The sequence below is a fragment of the Myotis nattereri genome (assembly GCF_964212035.1).
Source record: "Myotis nattereri genome assembly, chromosome: 1".
NCBI lineage: Eukaryota > Metazoa > Chordata > Mammalia > Chiroptera > Vespertilionidae > Myotis > Myotis nattereri.
This window is the reverse complement of record NC_138075.1, coordinates 178,247,688-178,271,762: the sequence shown is the minus strand read 5'-3', so window position 1 is coordinate 178,271,762 and position 24,075 is coordinate 178,247,688. Positions and strand designations below refer to the sequence as shown.

At 38.8% G+C, this 24,075-nt stretch overlaps 2 protein-coding genes across 7 annotated transcripts in view; both read right to left on the bottom strand.

The window, feature by feature from the left end:
• The window catches only part of RASGEF1B (RasGEF domain family member 1B), a 525,540-nt gene that overhangs the window by 105,032 nt on the left and 396,433 nt on the right, over positions 1–24,075 (bottom strand). The gene's annotated exons all lie outside the window — the stretch shown is intronic.
• LOC308522222 (succinate dehydrogenase [ubiquinone] iron-sulfur subunit, mitochondrial-like) overlaps positions 11,211–24,075 on the bottom strand; it is a 409,251-nt gene continuing 396,386 nt past the window's right edge. For 2 of the 3 annotated variants that reach the window (XM_081095482.1, XM_081095484.1), the window contains one exon: positions 11,211–13,393. In XM_081095482.1, coding sequence (XP_080951608.1) covers positions 12,520–13,362 — 843 coding nt within the window. In that variant the 5' untranslated portion in view covers positions 13,363–13,393 and the 3' untranslated portion in view covers positions 11,211–12,519. Of the gene's footprint in view, positions 13,394–18,357; positions 18,460–24,075 lie in introns of all 3 variants that reach the window. The other variant, XM_081095483.1, reaches the window with a different exon arrangement.

Here is a 24,075-nt window from a genome sequence, read left to right as displayed (position 1 = left end):
AGGAAAAAGTTGAGTTCTGTAAGATTCTGTGGCCTGACATTTAGCATGCTTTGTTCTTTGATGGTAAGCAATTACACAGCAATTCTTTGCATTTTTTTTTTATTTTGTGCAATCTACTAAGATTTTAACTTTGGAAGACAAGTCAACCTTACTCTTTCTTTGAAAGTCTCTTCTTCGTATGGCCAATAATAATTTTTTATGAATTTTTCTTGGCAAAAATTCTATTTGTTTGTTCAGTTTTTAATCCTCTGGCTTTAGAATAAGCTCGGCAAGCTTATTACTAGTAGAATGAACCCATTCTTTACCAAGAGGCTTCTGAATTACTCCCTTGCAATGACAGGAAGACTCTTCTTTTTTTTATGGTAGGATCATAATTTTTCTAATTAAGTAACACAGTTTCCAATAACTGTTTTTTTCTGAAATATAGCAGGATGCATGTTGGTCTCAATGATCCTGGCAAAAGTGCCTTTGAAAATATTCTGTGGAAGGTGTTTTACCCTTATGAATAGGAACAAATGTAGACATCTATCTTGTATTCGTGGGTGTTGCTGAGTATTCCTGCAAGCTTTTCCTTTCACTGTTATATCAGTACTTAAATGATTGTTTCCAGTTGATATGAACTGTTTTTGAAGTCCTTGAACTTCATGCAGATAAATTTTGAACAACATTCACTTTCTCTTTTATGTGACCTATATCTTATTTCATAATATGTATATGTGCGTGCTTAAAAATTAAAAAGACATGTAAAAAAAAAAACCCACCATGTCCTTTTTGCATTTTAATATTTATATATCGAGATTTTCCTGTATTTCAGCACTTGTCTTTTCACTAAAAACTAGACTGTGAACAACTTTCTAAAATGCCACATTCTCTTAAATAGACTTGCTGCCTACAGATTGTGCCCCACAACCTTGATCTATAAACAGAACCTTGCGGTAATCCTTCATGGTCTACATAGGCATGACTATATTTTTGGAACAAATTCCTCTTGTTTTCCGCTGACTTACCCCCCACTGTCTTTCTATATATCCTGAACAAAATAATTTGGAAACTGCTCTTTGGATTTGTAAGTCATTTTATAATGCTGTCACCCCAGGTCAGGCTTTCCTGAATCAATGAAATTTCCCACAGTAATTGGTTCAGCCAAAAGAAACCACCAGAGAGCTTTATCAAGGACTCTGCATACAAGGGACTCTGCTGCATATCAGTAACATTATGCTGGGTCCACGAGTGATTCAACTGTGTGATAATGCTTGTGCTCAGCACAGGGTGAGCCAGCAGCAAGTCACAAATAATAAAGAAAACAGAATAAGTTACATAAGAAATCTTAGATTTACAATGTTAGTGCTGGTGCCAAAGCCCCACAGGCTATTGACTGTGTTTTACAGATTTAAATCTTTAACTAATGGGAGCTACTAACAAAAAAATATTTAAGAAGGTAACAATTTTATAAAATAGCCTGGAAGTGAGACTAGTAATAACCAACATTTTGAAGATTTAATATGTACCTGACATTAAGTATACATGAGCCTTTACATATACTATTTCACATACATGTTTCATAACAACTCTATGAGGCAAGTGTTTTAAATCCCATTTTACAGATGAGAAAAGGGAAGCATGGAAGTAATCTGCCCAACAATGCCCAGGTGGCAAATGGCAGAGGAGGTGAAATCAAGCTTTGTGTAACGCAGGTGTCCTTTGCATCATCCTTACAACGCATGTGGCATTCCACAGATGTTATGTGGCTCTATTACATTTCCTCTGGACCAAACTTCCTAACGTCTAGCAAAGCTAGAAAATGGCAATAGTTTCTCCAGAGATGTCCTTCTTGTGTGGTTCAAAGTAAAAGGAATACCTCTCAGATTATGAATCACAGAAAGCCAATTGATTCATATTCAAGTTGATCACTAAGTATTTGAAAATAAACTTCAGCCCAAGTTGTGGGCTTGATCACCAGTGTGGGGCATACAGGAGGCAGCCAATCAATGATTCTCTCTCATCATTGATGTTTCTATCTCCCTCTCCCTCTCCCATCCTCTCTGAAATCAATATATATATATATATATATATATATATATATATATATATATATTTCAATTACCATTTTCTTCTTTATGAGGATCCCTTCCCTTGCTCTGAAAACATTGTAAGTGGGGTGGGGATGATAGCAGAGAATAAGTGAAATGAAATGAATTAATAGAACTCTGTTAAAGCTAATACACCTATAACTAGACTTAAAGAGTAAAGAAAAGGACAATTCAAGAGAAAACAAGCAAATCAACATAACAAGAGTTATGTTGCCAGCCTAGGTGATATTATGCTGCAGCATAAAGAGAGAAACAACATTTCAAAGGTGACTGATGAGTCATTGAATAGAAGTCCAGCTGGCTCTGACCTTTTAGAAGATGATATTTTTCTCTAACATATTGCTAACTAACTTATGTGACTTATTCCACACCAAAGACAACTCTAAAGAGCAACCTGCCTCTAAGAATAACTTCTAACTAGAAGAACTAACTGTGGCTCTGTTTTTCTAACCCTGGAAAGTGTCAGTCCCTCCCATGGTGGATATATACCAATTCTTTCAAATGTATTTGCTTCTTGTTTTCCTGGAACAATATGAATTGATCACAAATTATAGTTGTCAGCACCATTATAGATGCTAAAGATTCAAAGAGGAGCCTTGGCACCTCTCAGGCTAGTTGAGATTGGAAACATGTGAGCAGATAATTATGATACAGTGATACTATGGTGGCATAGCCACTCAGGCTCCATGGCTCCATGGATGCACAATGAAGGGGCACATGGACAAAGTGTGGTAAAAAATAACTTCTCTTGAGAGATTTCAGAAAGGACGTATGCAACCCAGGTGAAGAAAGTGGTGAGGGGTGCTCTAGGCTAAGAAGGTTATAAATGTAGGCACAGAGGAGTGACAGACCATCCTTGAGTCACTGGAAATAGTTAAGTATGGGGTAAGTGTTAACATGCAGATAGTGAGTGTTGGGACAGTAAGTCAAACTCTCTCATTTAGTCAAATATCCCATATCTTTGGCTGTTTGTCAGGTGATGAACTAATCCTTCATGAATCAGAATTCAAAAAGCTTTACTATTGTGTTTGTGTCCCTTCCTGTGTCTCGGTAAGGAGTGTGTGTGTGAACTTGATTATTCCTTCCTTCTAAATGGTTAGCTCCTTAAGGACAGGAGCCATATGAATCAGGGAACTTTTCAGAAGGAGCATCACCTTCAAAGTCATGGGCAGTGTAAAAGTCGTAACCTTAAAGGGACACATGTAAAAGTTGAGATAAGCTAGAAAGCATTTTCAAGTAAATTGCTGAATAAAACTGAAAGGAATGTACACAGAGAGCACAAAACAATGTTGGGGAGCACACAAGACTTGGTTGGAAAGTTTGTAAGAAGGACATTCTGAAAAAAGAAAAGTGTACAGAAGGCCACCTGCCCTGTTTATCAGAATTCCAAATTTGGGGAGTGCCGAAGGCAGTGCCCCTAATTATTCCTTGGCCTTTCCAAATAAGTCTGCATGTGCAGACCCCTGGGTGCTTACTGGAGTCCTTATGCTTAATCTTTGTGTCCTTGCTTAAAGGACATTGCAGGCACATGTGTCCTCCCAATATTACTTACCCTACTGATTGTATCTAAAAGATAAACTTTACCTCAAACACTGCTACAATAAAACCTAAGGAGGCAGGCAATTGAAGCTGTTTGGTTCCTTTAGCCAGGCAGTCCCTTAGTCCTCTCTTTCACAGCAAACATTGTGTCAGAGTAATCCATTCATCCCTCACTCAGGGTTCACCGCTGGTCAGCCCTGGCAAAAAAACTTTAATTAAAGAGTGTTTCCAGAGGGATATAAATGTTGGATTAAAAAGAAAAGATGGACAGGAATTGGCATGAGGAATATTTGTAAAGCAATTGAAGTGGGAAGCCTCATACCACACATAGATGATGTCAAGGGAATTTACTTAACAGCAGATTGGGACTTGGTCAAGAGTCAATGAGAATGAGGACAGTATGACTGGATTAAGTTAGCTAGGTAGAAAGGCTGATAAAAATATCCTATGGGCCCTGACCAGTGTGACTCAGTGGTTAGAGCATTGGCCTGTGCACCAAAGGGTTGCGGGTTTGATCCTCAGCCCTGGTTGGGGGGTGTGCGGGAGGCAACCAATTGATGTGTCTCATGTGGCTGTTTCTCTCTCTTTTTTCCTTCCTCCCTTCCACTCTCTCTAAAAATCAATAGAAAAATATCCTTGGATGAGGATTAACTAAATATATGTATATCCTTATGGGAAATGGGTGGGATATAATTATAAATAAGCAAATTAAGTTGATAGTAGAAGATTCTGATGGTCTGACAGAAAATAATTAGATGGAAACCAAGGTAGCTCTTGGGTTCTTGAAAAGGGCAAATACCTTGACTAAAAATATGTTTGAAGAAGACAGTGTCTGGCAATAATTTATCTCGGCCTACAGAATGGAGATACTGGATCCATAAGATAGAAGGGGCCTATGGTCCCTTGTTTTGATATGACCAATCCCATATCAAGAACTGAGGAGGTGGAATAAACAGACTGGAAGTTTTTGGTTCCAGCCTTGATTTTCTCTGTGCTAGGATTTCTCCTTTCCAGCCTAACGATGACCTAGATCTTTTGTTTGTTTGTTTTTCACCTATTTTTGTCTTGTTTTGGTATGTTATCTGGGGCAAGTTACGTCACTTTCCTCAGTGTCAGATTCTTCAACTCTAACATGAGGAGGTATAATCTACATTATCACTGAGGATGCCTTTCAACTTCATAATTCTATGAAATTGCATACAATTAAGTAAAACACAATCCTGCTCATCTTCCCCATGCAGAAGAAAACCCCTGTTGGTTCTATCAAGGGAAGAGCAGAGGACCTAGAAGCCCTGAGTCCTCCCAGGGAATGATTAGCCCAGTGTTGATTTTAAAATGCTTATTTTCCGTCCAGATTTTAGCATCTCTAAAATGGAGATATGTCATGTAATTGATGGCATTTTACAATTAAAACTGACAGCATTTTTTTTCCTTCTTAATTCATAAAATAATGGTGTGTTATACAGTTGAATTTTCTTCTAACTCCCAGATCCAGTTAAGGTCAGAATTTATATAGAAGCATATCTTTCAAACATCTAAGGCAACACTATTTAGATGAGTCAGAAACACAGGTGAAATGAGGACAAAGAGTCTCTAAAGTAGTTGTCAACTGTTATCTCAGAAAATTCCCCTGGACTGTAAGAGAATTCCTTCATACCTTTCCTAGTCTACGTTAAATAATGCTCAGGGTTCTGTTGGTTGATGCTTGTATTGTATTAACTAGAGGCCCAGTGCATGAAATTCGTTCACTGATAGGGTCCCTAGCAGCTGCCAGCTGCAGACCAGGGCCTCCCTCCCTTCCCCCAGCTGGCCTTGCCCCCTGGACAAACTCCCAGTTGAGGGGACAATTTGCATACTATGCTTTTACTATATAGGATATCATGCCATATTATAATATATATCACCATCATTATTATTAATTTAGAACAGTATTTTTCCAACTATGGGCTGTGATTGCAGAGTCAATAAAGTGGGTTGCCATAGCATTTCAACAAATAAAGCAGCACAGACTAAAATAGAAAGTCTCAGAGCCCATATGGTGAGTGTATCATTTCCTGAGACTCTTTTTGGGTATATTTACTTATATACATACATGCATATATTCACATATGTGAGTACTAGTTCATGGCTTAACATGTATTTCTATTGGGAGTTGTAAAAAAGAAAAAGATCTAAAACTGCTATTCTAGACCCAGCCTTAAAGATGGCCAGGGCTACTGAAAATAGCTTGGAGCATAAGCAACCAAGCAGAGAAATGATGAATCTGGGGCAGCATGTTCATACCAATACCAATTACATAAGTGGCAAAATAAAATGGTACTTCAGATGGGCTTGAACTAGCCACTCATAAATCTCCGTGAATCTATTCTCTTTGCAAGTTATCTCTATTACAATCCTTGTTGAAGAGCTTTTCTACTTGATGCCTCCTCCCCCGCAACTATTTTTGTTTAACTGGTACATTTATAACACAAAATTCCAATTTACCTCTGATAGTAGGTGACAACATTTATTTCTATTCTAAGAAAATTCTTAGGGAAGTTTTATGTTGAAATTTAGACTCGCATGTTCAATATCCTGTAGACAGACCAATCACTTAAGGAAGGTATGATTTGAGGAAGTGGATATGGTTAAATAACTTTCCTTCCAAATTACCCAGAGCAATAAATAGCCAGGGCCCCCTTGCAGGCATAGAGGTTCACTTGGTGTTTCCTATATTGCCTGGAGTTTCTGCTTTCCCTTCTATTTCAAGCATCCTTCCTGTACGTCACAGCAGGGGGTTCCTACACAGAAATGAAACCAGCAGCTGTGATAATGAAAGTGAGAAAGTATTGGTTTTTTTTCCCCTCTATAGGTAGTTGGGCCAGTGTTTTAACTGAAGGATATCCTTGGCTTGGCTTTTTGGACAAATCAACATTCTAATGCTGACTCTTCCAAGGTTCCTTCCAAGTGTGGCATCCTGTGGTTCTCCGAGATCTCCTCATGCAACCATTTCATCTTACCAGTGAGGAAACCGAGGCTTAGACAAGCTAGACCAGTGATGGCGAACCTATGACACGCGTGTCAGAGGTGACACGTGAACTCATTTTTTTGGTTGATTTTTCTTTGTTAAATGGCATTTAAATATATAAAATAAATACCAAAAATATGTCTTTGTTTTACTATGGTTGCAAAGATCAAAAAATTTCTATATGTAACACGGCACCAGAGTTAAGTTAGGATTTTTCAAAATGCTGACACGCCGAGCTCAAAAGGTTCGCCATCACTGGACTAGCCCCAAGGTCAGAAAGCCTGTGACTGGCACATCTGAGATGACTAAAATGTCCCACAGATGAGTTCTGTTCCTTTAACTTATTGTATTTACACTCTTTCTTACAGATACCCCAAATCTCTGGGAGAAGTATGCCTCACTTTATTTTATATATTTTTAAATCTTTATTGGTGAAAGTATTACATATATCCTCCCCTTGCCCCCCATTGACCTCTCCCAGACGCCCCCTCCACCCAGCTCTGGCCTTCATCCCCCTATTTTAAAGTTTTAAATGGAAGTTTCTCCTCTTATAGAAACTCATTTAACTAGAATTAATAAATTCTAATAAGTGTGATAAGTGATCTAATCTTATTTTAAATTCCTTGCTATTTTTTATATACTTCAGAAGCAGATGAATAAAAATTGTGTGTGTGTGTTTTTTTCTCTCAAGGATCTGAGGAAGATCACTAGTGAGCAGATTTCCCTGAAGCATATACATTCTATAATAGCAATTCTCTCCATCCATTTGGATGCTGTGAAGGAATATATTCCTGTATGAAGGCATCCATGATAAGTAAACTAGCAGTTATTTAAATGGTGGTTCCTGAAATACCTTAATATTAATAGTGGGTATATTTGGTAATCTTTTTAAGATATTTATTTTTTTTCCTTTTTCTTTGCTTCTGGTATTTTGTAAAATGACCATGAATTTGATTTTTGAGAGTAATAAGTGTGTCTTGATTTGTTTAGGGGGTAATCTGACCTCTGTTTCTATAAACATTATTTTCACTGTCAAATTTGTGCTCCATAAGCTTTAACAACTGGCTAGGATTTCCTCAATATATGTTCCAAGTATTTCATTTTCCCTCAATTCACCTGGTCATCTCTGTTAACAAGATCACAGATTAAATAGAAAATAAAACAGAAATAACTATAAGCATGCAAATGACGCCATAAAGTTCACACACTAAAACCAATAGGCCAACAAATTGACCCACTGAAGGGCAGGTGTTTCAGTCCTGTATTGATGCAGGGCCTCTTTCCTGGCTCCTTATCCATCATTTTCGCACACATAGCTATTTGACTTCCAAGGCCTTCAGACATTAGAGATAGCAAGTTGTTTTGTTTGTTTGTTTGGGGGGGGGGGGCGGGGGAGCATCTGCTGACAGCCTGGCACCAAGGAGAGGGACAGAAAGCTTAAAAGAGGAGATTCAAGAGAAAATCCTGAAACACCCAGTTGATCTAGAGATCAAACATAGGAGCAAAAATGTTTGTACCCTTTTATCGGGTCCAGATCATACTATATAGTTGTGATGGAAAATAACTTAATTTAACAATAATTAACCCTGAGTAATAAAGGAAAGGCAAAAATGTAACCAGAATACACTCTTTAAAAAGGAGAACAAATTATGTTGTTTAATGTGATTTCCACATAAAACAACTTCAATAAAAATATTCTTGTGCTTCAAGGAATAAATTGGCAACTACATTGAATAACTCACCCCAGATGTTTCTGCATAATTTATTTGTATTGTAATCTTTTAACCTTTTGCTCAGTTTTCTTATCACTTGAGAATACTTGCTTCATGGTGAAGAGCGGCCCAATATTAGGACTATTACATTAATAGTCCTATAGACTATTAATAGTCCTATAGTCTATAGACTGATAGCATACGGACAGGAGGCAACTGCTCCTAAGGACAAGAATGTAATTAAATTGACTCAGCCTTGATTTTTACAGATGTTCATCTTGATATCTACTGTAGGCTAATAAAATATTACACTGGCACATCAGCAAAGTATTCCTGTGCAGCTAGTTCTTTCAGCGCTTTGGGTAACTTGCTGTCTAACCCTTTGACACAACCAGGGGTTTGCAAAGAGGAGACAATAGCGGCCAAAGCTCAGCCTTAAGAGATCAAATCAGAGGATCTAGGATCCAGGATGTGATAACAACGCGAACAAAATGATGACCTAGAACCCCCAAATTCTTTAGCATCACAGAATAAATAACACTCATTAAAATGAATAATAAGTCAAAATGCAGTTGAGTGATTCTGTACTTTCTTAAGTGCTCCTCTTTCTACCTGTTCCCCAATTTCTGTACCCAAACTTTTTTCTATTGTGGAAGTTTCACTTTTGCTACGCCAATCCCCTCTTTCCCTTCTCTCTCAAAATTTCCATTTCCCTAATATTCTAGTCTAGAGGGTGTTGTTCTGCTTACGCCCCACCTCCCACAGCCTTTGGCCACAGCCTGAGGCTGGTGGGCGGAACGCTGTTTGTCAGGGACTGTCTGGGTCAGAAGTGACTGGCGACGCTCAGCTGGAGAGACAGACTCAGAAGCCAGCTGTGCAGCCAGTGGATAAAGGACTCTTTCAGCAGCCGCTCTCTTTCTCCTCCTCACAGGATAAGGGAACACAGAAGTTTCTCCCTTTCTGTCTTTTTACCCACCATCACGCCTAAGGTCGCCTTCCCTATGCTTTCAGATTTCCAGACAGAACAGAGAAAGTGAACATGCCCATTATTTGTGCCTGGAAACTATCTACCCAGAATTTCTATCTTAAATAAAAGAATCCCATTTACTCAATCAAAATACTTCGGCTCTCCTCTTGTCAAGTGTCACGTCCTATTCAATTTCTCAGTTTCCACTGGATATCTGTCTAGTGATTTTCACTCCCATTTCTCTTGGAGCCGAAGTGAGCCCTCCCTCAGTTACTTGCTGAGGGGGCCATTTCTCTTCAATAAACTGCTTTTTTGTTTTCAACTCAGTTTGCCCTTGTTTCGATTTATATTTTTCTTTCCCTTTTCTGCTTATCTCTAAGTGCTTGCTCTCTGACCTTGTACTAATTCTGCCTCCTCCTCTCCTGGTTTCTTTCCAGGCTGTTCTTAACTCTTTCTCCTCCATCACCTTCTCTGGCCTTATTCCTCTCTCCCATTATAACCTTTCCCACCTTAATCCGTTCCCTTATTCTTCTTGGTAATTTCTGCCAGGATTCTTATCTTTTCTGTCCTTCATGTTCTACTTGTCTGTCTTTCCCTCTTCCAATAACTGAATCTTAGCAAGAAAAGACATTTCCTGTCTGTAAAATTTTGCCATTCCACTTTAACAGAAATAAGCACTGCCAGTAGAATTGCTTAACATTAATGAAAAATAAATATTTGCAGAAAGATAGGAAGCAGGACAAAAAGTACTTATTTGCAATGGCTGAAGTTAAAATTTGAGACTGTGAACACAAAAGAAGGTATTTCTTTGAATATCTAATGAACCAAAGTTAGCACAAACTCAATGTTAGGAATGCCCAAGGCTTATTACCAATTGTCCTACTGAGTATTTTTATCTAATATTGGATATGGTTTCTGTTTTTAAATTATGAAATAGTGTTCTCAATTGCAAAAGTCTATTGTAAAAAAATTTTATATACAAAAGGACATACCATGAAAAGCTATTCTCCCATCTCCTCACACCCCAGGCCACTTTCCCAGATATAACCATAGTTTAGGATATGTAAGAAATTTCTACTCATAAGTAATAATGTATATATGTATGTGTATATCCTTTATAATAAAAGGCTAATATGCAAATTGACCAAATGGCAGAATGACCGGTCGCTATGACACGCACTGACCACCAGGGGGCAGATGCTCAACACAAGAGCTGCCCCCCGTGGTTTGTGGTCAGTGTGCTCCCACAGGGGGAGCGCTGCTCAGCCAGGAGCAAGGCTCAAGGCTGGCAAGTGCAGCAGGGGTGGTGGGAGCCTCTCCTGCCTCCACAGCAGTTCTCCCTCCCCCCCAGTGCATGAATGTCATGAACCAGGCCTCTAGTATATATATGGATGGATATATATATATATATATATATATATATGTATTTTTTTATTTAATTTTTATTTCCCTCCATTTTTATACAAATGGAAGCCTACTATACATATTATAATGCAACTCAGTTTATTCACTTAACAATATATAATAGAGTTCCAGTAAGTACTTATAAATTTCCCTGTTGCAAAGAACTCCATTTTATTAATATACCATAACTCTGGAAACTTTATATCTTAAAAATTACTGAAGAGTCCAATAATATTTTCTTATTTATATTGATATTTATGTAACATATTATACTGGTATGTGTCTATGTATTCTAAATTACTTCTGAAAAAATTGAAACATATTAATTTTAAATGGCAGTTATAAATACTTTTTCTGGAAATTAACTATATTTTCCAGATTTAGTGTGAAAAATGACATTGCTTTATAATTTTGTAAATCCCTTTAATGTTTGGCTTAATTAAATACAAACGAATTCTCATATTTCCTTTTGTATTTAATTTGTTGCAAAATGTTGTTTGGGTTGAAATATATAAAGAAAATCTGGTCTTACATAGATATATAGTTGAAAAAGGGAGGAGTATTTTAATAACCTCTCCATTTAATTGTGGATATTCTCTGACTACATTAAAACTCAACAAAGCCATAGCTTCTTAAAGGTTAGTTACAATATAAGTTCTGAAACCACATTAATAAACTTTTCCTTCTTTGTTACATTAAAGTCTATTGGACTGTCCTACACTTTTTAAAAAATTGAGGTATAATTGACATACAACATTATATTAGTTTCAGGTGTACAAAATAGTTATTCAATATTTGTATGTATTGTGAAATGGTCACCACAATAAACCTAGTTATCATATACACTATACATAGTAACAGAATTTTTTTCTTGTGATAAGAACTTGTAAGATCTACTCTCTTAGCAGTTTTCAAATATGATATACAGTATTATGAACTACTGACCTAATCCACACTTTGAATGGATCACTTATGTATTCAGGATTATGTAACGTCATGCATTAATTATTTGGAAAATAGAATTCACTGAGTTATGCAAATCTTTTAAATGTTGACCTATTTTATTATGTTATATCACAAAATAATACTCACTAATATCACTATCAATTTCCACAGAAAAACCTTTAAGTATAGAGAACTTGTCAAATTCCTGATGGCTTTCTAAAATTCTAATTTTCTCTTGAAAGCTCAAATTTTACCATTGGCAAGAAATGTGATCCATTGTTTTCCTTGACGTGGTAAGTTCACTTTATTTTTGAGGAAGTATCTGCCAAATTCCCAATTCTGAATAACTACATTTTACCCATCAGTCAGTTTTTCATGTGAAATATTCCATTTTTACAACTCAGATAATTGCATAAGTGCTTTTCCTTGAGATAATCCCCCCTACTTTGGTACACAGCTATGCTTTTTGTATGCTTCCCATTTTGTCACACAAAATACTGAAAGACAAGTACTCAAGGGTCGTCAAAATTTAATGAAATTGGTCGGTTATACTGCTTCATCAAGGGTGTTCAGAAGTAAAACTGGCTATTTCTTTCCTTTTTTTAATGGACATGAATGGGGGTGAAGAATGTATTTAATGACCAGCAGCATAGCTTAGTGCCACTGGCTTGATTCTGCTAAGGCACCAGAATTTTTACCTGCCATTGATTGGTGTGGTTTTTTTGTTAATAAAGTAGAATAACATTTATTTTTTTCTTAAAACTTTATTTTATATGCTGTAATCATGGAAACTCAAATTAGATATAAATTATGTCCAGCTGAGCTGGTTACAGGTCATGGTTAGCATGAGAAGAGTTAAGCTGAAGCTTTCTTTTTCTTGTAGGTTGCCATCATTTTCTTGATTTCAGCAATAGCTTTTCCTGGATTCAGCCCCTTGGGACAGGTCCTTGTGCAGTTCATGACGGTGCGGCAGCGGTAGAGAGAGAAGGGGTTCTGCAGCTTGGCCAGGCGCTCCTCCGTGAGCTCGTCTCTGGAGTCGATCATCCAGCGATAGGCCTGCATGAGCACCGCAGGTCCCAAGTATTTGTCCCCATTCCACCAGTAGCTGGGGCAGCTGGTGCTGCAGCAGGCACAGAGGATGCACTCGTACAGCCCATCCAGTTTATCTCGATCTTCTATGGACTGCAGATACTGCTGTTTGCCTTCCTGGGATTCATCCTTCTTCTTCAAATAAGGTTCAATGGATTTGTACTGAGCATAGAAGTTGCTCAAATCAGGAACCAGATCCTTTATCACATACATATGTGGAAGAGGGTAGATTTTTGAGACTTTGTTGAGGTTGGTGTCAATCCTCCGGGTGCAAGCTAGAGTGTTGCCTCCATTGATGTTCATTGCACAGGAGCCACAGATCCCTTCCCTGCAAGATCTTCGGAAGGTCAAGGTAGAATCCATTTCATTCTTAATCTTGATTAAAGCATCCAACACCATAGGACCACATTTATTCAAATCGATTTCATAAGTTTGCATACGAGGTTTATCTCCAGCTTTGTCTGGATCCCATCGGTAGATGGCAAATTTCTTGATTCGGGGAGCGGTGGCAGCAGCTGTCTGGGCCCCTCGGCAGGCCTGCAGACAGGCGCCTCCGAGGGCCGCTGCCGGGAACCGGCGCCTCAAGGACACTCTGGCCACCGCTGCCATCTTGGCTTCTAACGTGCCATTGTTTTTATCACTGTGAATGTCAAAACAATGAAAAAAGATGAATAATGTCTTAGTATTATTAATAAAATAGCTTTGACCTCACAGTCAATCCCAGGGGTTTGTAGTGACACTTTGAGAAATGCTGTCATTTCTTATTTTTAAAAAAATATTTTTATTGATTTTAATTTTATTTATTTTGTTAGAAAGAGAGTAAGGGAGAAAGAGAAACATTGATGTGAGAATGAAACATTGATCGGTTGCCTCCTGCACACCCCTTACTGGGGATCAAACCCACAACCTAAGTATAGTACATGCCCTGACTGGAATCAAACCCACAACCGTTTGGTGCACAGGATGATGCTCCAAGCAACTGATCCACCTGGGGATAACTGTGTTAACAGAGAAACTATATCATTTAATCATTCAAAGTTATCTTCTGAGGAACCTACTATATTCACTACATGGTATTAATAGTAGGCATTGCAGAGACAGCCAAAATGCATTAAGGGCAGATTCTGACTGCAAGATTACTAACAGTGGTTGAGAAACTTTTGCCAAGAAAACAACTGCAAAGACCACATCCAACTCTCTAACTTTAAGAATGGAGAGTAGATTGGGGTAAAGTCATGCAATTACGTGGTCTTTTATCTGACTAATAATTAAGGTGACTATATAGTCCTGGGTTTACGCAATTAACAGTACCTCCTTTCACTTTCAGAAGTATCCCAGTTTTGGCAATAAATTTCATAGTCATGTATGAATAATGCCTTTGAGTTTCCCCATAGTCTCATCTTATCATTGAGTCTTTGACGTACCCCACCAAGAACCTTAAGTAGAAAACAAACATTTATCAGCACTTAATGTATGTCCCATGTACCTTCTATACAGATTTCATTCTATACAGTGGTGCCTTGACTTACGAGTGTCCCGACTAACGAGTTTTTCGAGATACGAGCCGTCTCTCGGCCGATTTTTTTGCTTTGAGTTGCGAGCTAAAATTCGGGTTACGAGCCAGCTTCTGATACCCCACCGCTAGTTGGCGCAGCGAATGTCACAGTAAATGCTACAACATCAGCCCAGCATCACGTGTCTCACTCATTCACTTTAAGCGGTTAGCTCTTAGTTGAAGCATCAGTGTTGTGCTCACATTTGTGCTTGCAGTAATTTTGCAAAACTTCATTTTTTCAACCATGGATCTGAAGAAAGTAAGTGCAAAGGACAGTGCTGAGGAGAAGAAGCAGATGATGTGCATTGAATTAAAGAAAGAAATTATCGAAAAACATGACCAAGGTGTGCTTGTAATCAACTTGGCGAAGCAGTACGAGCGTAGCACTTCCACGATCTGCACCATACTGAAGCAGAAGGAGTCGATACAGGCTACAACTCCAGCCAAGGGCGTTAAAATAATTTCTAAACATCTATCCATGAAAATATGGAGAAGCTGTTAATGGTGTGGTTAACGGAGAAGCAGCTCGCAGGAGATACTGTGACGAAGGCTACAATCTGCGAGAAGGCAGGAGCTCTTTATGCTGATTTGCTGCAGCAGACCCCAGGCACTTCAATGGGCGAGGCATTGGGCAAGCCGTTTAAAGCCAGTCGGGGCTGGTTCAAAAATTTTAAAAAGAGGACAGGCATTCACTCCGTTGTCAGACATGGTGAGATGAAGGAAACGTTGGGAATGTGGGAGAAACTTTCAGACTTTATTCAAAAGAAGCACGCAGAAAAAATTGCAACTGGGCGTGCAATGGAGCTGTTTAATGACACTTGCCTAACTCATTTCAGAAATATTCTGAAAGGGAGGATGAAACAGATGTCATTGGACAGGTTTTTATCGAAAACTCCTGTAGATGAAAGCGTGGTGAAAAGGGCAAAAATCAGCAAATAAGATTTAGTTATTCAGTTATTCAGTTCAGCCTTTCTCCTCCAACTTCATCAGCATCTTTAAGTCGTTTGATCTCCAAGGTAAATCTGTACATTAAACTTAATAAAACAAGTTTATTGCACTGCATTCTATTGTTCAGTATTGTGCTTTTATACAATATTCGTTATTTTTAAATACATTTGTCTTATTTAAAAACATTTACCAAAACAATTGCAGTGTTTTTTGGGTGTCTGGAACAGATTAATGGCATTTCAATTCACTGTAATGGTGAAAATTGATTTGACATACGAGTAATTTGAGTTATGAGCTCTGTCACGGAACGAATTAAACTCGTAAGTCAAGGCACCACTGTATTTACAACAATCCTATAAGATTATTATTGTATAGCTTCACTTTACAGATGAGGAAACTTAGGCTGAGAGAGTGCAATGACTTGCCTAAAGCTACAAACAAATAAATGGTTAAATTAGGATTTGAAATCTATTTGATTTCAAAACCCATGCTCTTTCCTCAGTTCTTCAAAGTGTGTTACATGGAACCAGCATCAAAATCACCTGGGTGCTTATTTTGAATTCAGAATTACTGAGCCTTGCCCCCAAACTACTGAACCAGAATCTCTCACAGTAGGGCCTGGACACCTGCTCTTTTAATAACTCCTTAGGTGATTCTCATGCATCAGAACACTTGCACACCACTGTTTCAGATTATACTACCTCTAGAGCCCAGCCATCAATTATGTATTCAAACATAGATGCTTCTGCAAGATACAAGTAGTGAACTGGTAGGGCACAAAAATAATAGCACAGATTCTACTTTTAAGCTCCAATTTTCTTAGGTGATAACCAGGTATATATGTTGGTGACTGTACAGTTGGTCTCTTCTGGCAATTACATTGGCCATTATTTCCCAGGCTTCTCAAAATTAAGTGGAAGTTTTTTTGGTGAAAAGGCCATCCTGCAGGTTCATACAACAGTTTCATCAATGTAAATTGTAGTTATATAGTCTCTCAACTTTAGCAAACATCCTTGGGGGAAATTATTTTTTTCTAATTATTGATGAACTACATCTAGAATAAAACTCACCTGGCACTCATTGCAATAGAATCATTAATGGCTATTACTAAGATTTTTGAGATGTATTACTATACACTAGTACCAGCTGAATACATCCAATTCACCTATTTTAATAATAAAGAAAAATAAAGTCCTTGTTTGGGTAGATCAGTTAGTTAGAGTGTCATCCCTATGCACCAAGATTGTGGGTTTGATCCTGTCAGGGCACATAGAAGAAACAACCAATGAATGTGTAAATAAAGGAACAACAACGTGATGTCTCTCTCTCTCTCTCTCTCTCTCTCTCTCTCTCATTAAAAAAATAAATAAATAAAAAGAATAAAGATCAACCAATGCCACTTAATGTGACTTCTGCCACATATTCCTGATTTACAAGTTAAGGGATTTTGAAAGGCATAATTTCTTAAACTTGCCACATGTTTGAACCTGCAAAAGGAATGGCAGTAGTTACCTTCTTTAGTCTCTTGCCTATAAGCATATCTGAAATGTCCTAGATCACTGACACTTGGAAAATTCCTTTTCCTTTGGGTTATGTAATGCACTTCAAGGTCTCATACATGGGTTAGACAAAACCATGCTGTGATAGAAGCTTTTGCCTGGGAGAAAAGCCAGTACCAACTCAAGGCCCTTTGAAAAGCTAGGAAGAGTTGCAAAATCAAAACAAGTGTTGAGGGAGGGTGAGGAACCCCCATTCCCATCTGGGTCAGACTTAGTAGTCAAAGAGAAGACAGACCTGAGGGATGTCAGGAAGTCTTCTTGTCTGGGTTTCAAAATATTTGGCTCTACTTGGCCATGGTATAAATGTCCAGTTAACCCTGGAAGCCCAGGGTAAGACCAGTAAGGGAGGTGAGAAGCAAGGTCCAGTTCAATGGGAAATGGTCATACAGACCCTGGGGAACATAGTTATTTAGGGGGTTAAAGGAAGTCACCTGGCACCAAGGACCAGGCTCCAGAGTCACTAGAATTATAGTTTAAAGGAGGCTATAGCTCAGGGCTTACAATAAGCAGGGAAGGGCTGTAGCCCTAATGCAACACCTCTTTGGCTCTCATTAGCCTGGGACTTTGGTTGGTCTGAATTAAGAGGTTACATGATTATTAATAGCTATTAATTCATTTAAATATTTTAATACAGTCTGACAGGCTGAAGTCTTTTTCTTAGGCCAATATCAATCAATGAATGTCCTACTTAGATTCATCATCAAGGATACTAAACAAGAATCTTCTTTTTTCTTTATTGATTAAGGTATTACAAATGTGTCCTTATCTCCCCACTGCCCCCGCACCTCCCCCACCCCCACTCATGCCCTCACCTCCCTGGTGTCTGTGTCCATTGGTTAGGCTTACATGCATGCATACAAGTGAAACAGGAATCTTTTGTAGATGCTTTATTGAAGCTGGAAGAGCTGTTATACCCAATGTTGATATCTTGAATCATCTATAAGGGTGGACCTTAACTTATTATATGCCAGCTCCAATTGGAATTTTGATGTTAGAAAACTTCTCTAATCGCCTCATTATCAGAATAAGAATGTACATTTCATTTGTAGGAGTTCAGATTGACTCCTGTCATACTGGGAGATGAGAGCAGCCACAGCCTCTTGCAATAATAGCATGAGTTCCTCCCCGGAATTCATCATTTATGACAAGGCATTTATATTGATGTCTTGTGAACAGTTTTAATCCCTGAGACATTCATATTTTATCTGGGCCACACTATATGCAGGACATCTGAAAACTATTAAAAGAAGGAAAAGTTTTGGCCAGAATTAATGTCTAATTGTCTGCAATAGAATTTGAGAAAAATATAAAGGTCCAGGGCTATAGTAAAGCCATAGCAAGTAATTAAGAATCATTAGGCAGTCACCTATAGTAATTTTGCAGGACTGTAGAACCTTCTTAATTATAATGCAGTATTTTTTAGTCCATCCCTCACATTAGCAGTCACAACTAAACATATAGGAGCAGTACTTTGGAATTTCTGGCAGTGAAATTTGTAGTTCTCTCAGTTGGCTTTCTGAAATGTGTGGCAGTAAGACTTACCTGGGTTGATAGTATCATGCTGTATGATGGGAGCATGAAAGGAGGCTGAAAGGATAAGATGGCCTGGTAAGGGTATCAGTCATGAACAGGCTTCATTACACGCTGAAAAAGACAAGTCAGTCTTGGAGATTTATTTCCATGGCTCCTCTGCGCTGCCTTTCAAGTCTGCCCTTTCTCTCTGTTCCTTTATGACATAACTGTTAAACATTATGAGGAACCATGAACAGCTCAATGTGAGTTCCTACTACTGTGAGTAAAGTCTTCTGAAAGAGCCAGGGTCCAGATGTGACCACAGGTGCTCTTCCCAGGACCATCAGACCACCAGGCATGGATATTTCAGCCACCCCTAACTAAGGATCACTAGGACTGGCAAGATCAGTGATTCTTCTCAGATCCCAGCAACTGCTGAAGACATCGATATTCCGTTCCTACTAATACATACAGATACAACTTTGAAAAAGAATCCTCTCTGCCTTTTCATAAAATTGCACTAACTAAGCAGGAAGGAAGGTGTCACATTATCTAGTGATACCATGGTTCACTGTTGTTATTATTATGCTCCCTCTGATTTCCTACAGTTGTGCCTTTGGTGACAGAGTGTGGGTTTCATCAAGAGTGGCTTTGTTTCAATGCTGACACATGTTAAAACAAAAATAGTCCTAGGTTGACATTATTATTTTAAAATAGTAGTTGGACATTCTGAAGTAAAGTAACCTAAACTCAGCTGTGCTGTTCTGTTTAAGGAAATGGGTCTTCTGGAAAATGGATATGAATCTTTCTAAGAACATGACTCTTATACTAGTATTTAAGTCACCCAAATTCAGATTCATTAGACAGCCAAACCTAAGCAACACGCAGAGATGAAAATGTGGTCAGCTTCCTAACTAGCCTGGCTGTTCTCCGGGGTGGGGTAGGGGGGTGGTTAATCTGCCTTTTCTTCTGTTGAAAAAGATCACATTTCAGTCCCAAAAGTATGGTACAGGCTTGGTCAAGGATCCCATGTCCCCACCCTCCTCACCTATGCACACAGATGGGTTGTGGTGGTTTAGCAAATTCAGTGCAACTTTAGAGGCTGCTTTTTCTTTTTTTAAAAAAGAACTTGATGTAATTTGTAAAGTACAAAGAAAGCAGTTAGTTGCGAAATAGTCAAGGAGCAAATAACACTGGAATATAATTTGCCAGTTGCCTCATGTCTACACGGGAGTCCAAAAAACCGTTGGATACCACTGAAACCTTCTGCAATGTTAACCTCCCATTTAACTCCTTTTTCATCTTCATGCTTAATGCAGGCCAACATCTGCTCACACAGTAAATGTGGAATACTCCACATCAAAGGGCCTCTAATTATCAGAGATGTTTTCAGAACTTAAATTTCACCAGCTCAATGTGTAAGCTAGAGCTACCTTTTGTACAAGTAGTGAATAAACCTGCTAGACATTCAAAGACAGTAGCATAAAGGAAGAGCTGGAAACAAATACATACTCATTCGTTTTCTACTTTACTTAAATAGAATGCAATAAAAATATTTTCTTAGCACGCATACTTTGAAAGGTTTCGATTGAAAGTCACTGCATTAGCGGTAGCTCACCAATAACAACTTTCATCGAAGGCAGCAATTTGCAACTGGTGTGCCACAAGAATTTTTAAAACATGCAATACCTGACTATTTAGTCATGGGCACTGACCTCTTTTCCCTTAAATTGTCAAATTAAAAGAAATGACAGCGGGCAACAGAACAATAGCCATCCAGTGTAAATAAGTCAAAATTACACCTATTTTTGTCATAGTGGCAAAAAAAAAATATTTTTTTTTGTGTACTGCAAAGTTTTAGTAATTAGTTTATGCGTGCCATGAGTTTAATAAAAACTGATCTAAGGACATCAAAACATCTAACAAAATGGAACAGCATTAAATCCAGAAAGAATATAAAACAAATGAAGTTCATTTTAGCATAAAGAAAACATCACCCTAAACATTACATGGGTTATCGCCCCAAATAAAACTGTTTCCTGAAGAGCCATGTTTTTTTCATGTTTGTATCCTGGACCCTGGCTCAGTGCTTGCCTGGCACATGGCAGATGCTCAATAAATGATTATGGAGAGAATTTTAGGAACAGTACTTAAGGAATGTATGGGGCAACCTTAGCTGCTTGCTGGTTCTTTGCTGTTACTTTGTCATTTTAAGACCCTATATCAATCTCAGTATCTACCTTGAAATAACCAGGGCAGTGATACCACTAAGCTAATGCAGGGGATGGTGTAAAAAGAAAAAAATAATTATAATGACTTAAGTTTCTGATACACAGGTTCTAGCACTTTCTTTAACCTCTACTTAAATTATTCTAATAATAGAGCACAGTACCTCACAAGGCAGCTCACTCCAGTTCGGGGATAGCTCTGATCATTATAAAGATCTTCCTCATTTGAACTGAATTTTGCCTCCTGTAAATTAACCCTTTGGTCCTTTGTTAAAGACTTCTAACTCCATGAGGATCCTTCAAGCATTTGAGAAACATTATTATATATTCTTCCTCCTCCTCCTTCCTTCCCCAAACAGAATATCTTTACCCAAGACAAATATTCCTGATTCCCTAAGACATGGTTTGCAGACCCTCCTCCCTGCTTTGGGTATATTCCAGTTTGATTGTGCAATTTTTCTAACATAAAATGCTGAAATCTAAAAACAATTTTTGGATACTTTTTTCTATATTCATTTTCTTGGACATGCTCAACTCATATTAAGCTTAATATCAACACCTCAATTTTATGTCAACTACTATTAAGCAACATTGGCTTATCATTTATTTGTATGGTTCATTTTTGTTTGTTTCTGAGCTTAGGACTTTATTTAGTTTTAATTTTTTTTCATCTCATTTATTTGGAAATGATTTTTCAAACTACCATGACAGACTATTGGGTGTTTTTGAATCTTGAGTCTGTCAATCTTGAGTCGACATATGTCATATTAGCTCATCCTCTTCTAAGCCAACAGTGAAATAAATACTAAACCTACCAGGGACTTCTACCTAAATCATATCATGAGCTTCTCTAAGGCTTGATGCAGGAGGACTTTACACACTGTAAGTGCTTTAGAGCTGGGATTATCTGAGCATGTTGATACCCAGAACTGACTAAATCACTCAGGGCTTTCGTTTCCTCCAAGTTAAGTAAGAGCCAGTTTCAAACTGTGTGGGAACCTTTTCCTGCCAGGCATGGTATTTCATTTCAGCTTAAAGTCCTGTTTTTGAATAAAACCTTAAGAGACTTCTAACTTTTCTTTTCTCCCTTAGCATAGATCTAATTTTGTACCCCTCTCACCTCTACTTCACTCTCACCCCCAAATATTTTATTTCCTTCTTAAGAAATCATGTTAATCCATCAAGAGAAAACACATTGGAGGGAAGGAAGCCAAAACCACCAGAGTGGAGAGACAGACCCCCATGTAGAGGGAGACTGTACTTCACATCTGGAAACTTCCTAATTCTTCTTTTCTTTCTCTACTGTTGGTATTATTTTAACATAAAGCAGAGCTGACAATTTGGAGTAAGTAGAAGCCCTTAGCAAAATATAACTCATTGCAAAATGATGGCTTAATGAAACCTGGGAATTGGCGCTCAAGTCAGTGGGGTATTTATTCTTTTTAACAAACTTGCCCAAGTCCTAAAGATTTAGAGCACTGTTTACAGTTAGATCCCACCCTTAGAGATCGGCTAGCTACAGGCTCTGACTTGCAATCAGAAGCATTTACCTCCTTTGGTTTAGGCAAGGCAGTACTGTTTGTGGCTGAGATCATTAAGGAATAAGTCAGGAGACTCTGAGCTCACTCATTCCCTCGTGCTGTGACTATGGGGAATTCGCTTTACTACCTGGGCCTGTTTTAACATTCATAAACTGAAGTGGTGTTAAATTATATCACCCTGAAGTCACTTTTCATTTTAACATCACCATACTTTCAAAAAAATTTTTTTTGCCATTTTGAAGTTTATTACGTCTGTGATTATAAAATAACATGTGTTTATTGAAGGAAAATAAGACAAAATGAAGAAAAAATTTTTTGTAATACCACTGCCCAGAAACAACTGCTATTAACTATTTTAATTTATTTCCCTAATTCGGTTTTCTCTTCATACGTATTTCCACATAGCATTTGAGTACTAGTCACATTTATGATGCTTTTCACCTAGAATTCCTCCAGCCTAAGTGCACATACCTTATGCCAAAGTGACCGGATCTTTCTGGCCACCAGCCTCAAGGGCTGCCCATTCTTAGAGTGTCTCAGGACTCTGAGTTGTGGACTGACTAAAAAAGTCAAGCTGAGCCCGTCAGCTTCGGAATTTGGAATTGGAAGACTGAGAGGTGAAGCCAGTGCATTGTGAGGGTTTGGAAATTGTTTGGTAAAAGTCCATTACCTCCCCTCATACAAATGTCTTCCACATGGTGACTTGAAAATTCTCCTATAGCTCTCCTTTCCAACATAATAGAAAAACTAGTCTTTCTAAGCTGGGTTTCTATCAAACCCCTAAACTCGCACCAAGCCTCTCAGAAATTATACCTACTCAATATTATGAAATACACATGAGAGAACCCCACAGGTGTCATTAAAGTGGCAGGATCACCCCTGAATGTAAAGTAGCCTTTCTTTCAAGGCTTTGCCTGTTCTTTTCACAGGGAGTGGATGATAGCATGATTTAGCAAAACCATGTATGAGGTAAGAGACAAAGTTTTGGTGTTTAATTTATATTTATTTTTTAGGAATGACCATGGTCCCACTTAACTCAAAAGTTAGTTCTGAAAAAAATGTGAAACAAAGTATGTAAAAAAGCATTTTATTAAATGTTAAGCAATCCTATATAATAAAAGGCTAATATGCATAAAGACAGAACAGCAGAACAACTGAACAACCGAACCAGTCGCTATGACGTGTGCTGACCACCAGGGGACGAGTGTGAAACATGGTGGGTGTGGGCCGTGGCAGGATGGTGGAGCAGGTGAGGGGGGGGAGGGGGGGCACCAGACCAAGGTGGGGCACCAGTCGCTATCATCAGGGTGAGCCTCTGGTGGTTACTGAAAATTCTTTGCTCCCGTGCGCCACGATCCCGCCTGGCACTCGCACCTGCTGCAGTTGCTGGAGCCACCACTTGCACCCACTGCCAGTGCCCAACACTAGTCCTGATCACTCGGCGCCATCAGCGGGTGCAAGCAGTGGCTGCCAACCCTGAGGGCTTCTCCACCTCCCCCTGTTCCTAAGGGGCGATTGGGGCAGCAGCCGCTGCTTCCACCCGCTGATGGTGCCAGCCCTGCTCTCACCCGCTGCTGGCGCCAGCCCCAATTGCTCTGGGCCATCAGCAGGTGCAAGTGGGGCCGGCGCTGTCAGTGTGTGGGAGCAGCGGCGGCAGGAGCAGGGCTGCCAGCAGACAGGAGACCAGGGGCCATGGCTGGAGGGGCTGGGTAGGGGCACAGAGGATGGGCTGAGACTCGCCTCTGTGCTTACTGCAGCCTCGCAGCCCACAGTTCCTTTCAAGGAGCACGAATTCGTGCACTGGGCCCCTAGTCTACAAATAAAATTCTTTCTTTTGCTAGGTTAAGTAAAAAGGACTAGAGAACAGAATAGACTGGAAAATCAGATTTGGGTTTAAATCCTACTGACTTGACCCTGGGCAAATGCCTCACCACTCTGCATTTTGGTTTCCGCATCTATATTATGGTATTACTGATGTA